Raw genomic sequence first — 621 nt, forward strand, 5'->3', positions numbered from 1 at the left:
GGTGTCTCAGCGCTGGGACTACGCCTTCTTCCGCCGCATCGACTTCAACAAGCGCGTCAAGTGAGGGCGCAGGGTGCAGGGCTGCGGCTGGGAGGGCTGAAGTGGAGGGCTGGGGCTGAGGGCTGGGTGAGGGCCGGGGCGGAGGGCCGGGGCTGGCTGGGGGTCCTGGGCACGGCGCGGGGCCGCCCCCGATGCCCTCGCTTGGCGTCGAGGCGTGCAGGCGGCGGGGCCTCAGCCACTTCATCCGTGCCTCGGCGCCCCGCTTGGAACCCGTGTGTGATGCCCGACAGGACATGTGGGCGCCCGGCCTCACGCCGTGCCTCCTCCCCTCCCTCCTCCCCTCTACCCCTCCTCCTTTGCAGGATGGAGTATGTGCTTCACCCGGACCCGAACGGGCCCCACCCCGAGGACGGCTGGCCGGGCAACCCCTGGATCTATCAGGTGTGTGGGCGGAGGGGTGGTGTGGCCGCTGCGGCCCCTGCGCCCGCGCCTCCCGTGCCTGCTCGCCTCCCCACCCGCGCACGCAACCTGCTGCTCCGGCCCGCCGCCGTCGCGGAGCCGTGCCGTGCTGCTGCCTGCCCTGCGCCACCAGCCCTCCGCTGCCTGGGCCCCCCCCCCACA

The 621-nt window shown here is 74.1% G+C and overlaps 1 protein-coding gene across 1 annotated transcript in view; it reads left to right on the plus strand.

The window, feature by feature from the left end:
• CHLNCDRAFT_141915 (expressed protein) overlaps positions 1-621 on the plus strand; it is a gene marked incomplete at both ends in the record, with an annotated part of 1408 nt that overhangs the window by 524 nt on the left and 263 nt on the right. Inside the window, 2 exons of the mRNA XM_005849930.1 lie at positions 11-60; positions 363-441. Coding sequence (XP_005849992.1) covers positions 11-60; positions 363-441 — 129 coding nt within the window. The remainder of the gene's footprint in view (positions 1-10; positions 61-362; positions 442-621) is intronic.

The sequence above is a fragment of the Chlorella variabilis genome (assembly GCF_000147415.1).
Source record: "Chlorella variabilis unplaced genomic scaffold CHLNCscaffold_4, whole genome shotgun sequence".
Lineage (NCBI taxonomy): Eukaryota > Viridiplantae > Chlorophyta > Trebouxiophyceae > Chlorellales > Chlorellaceae > Chlorella > Chlorella variabilis.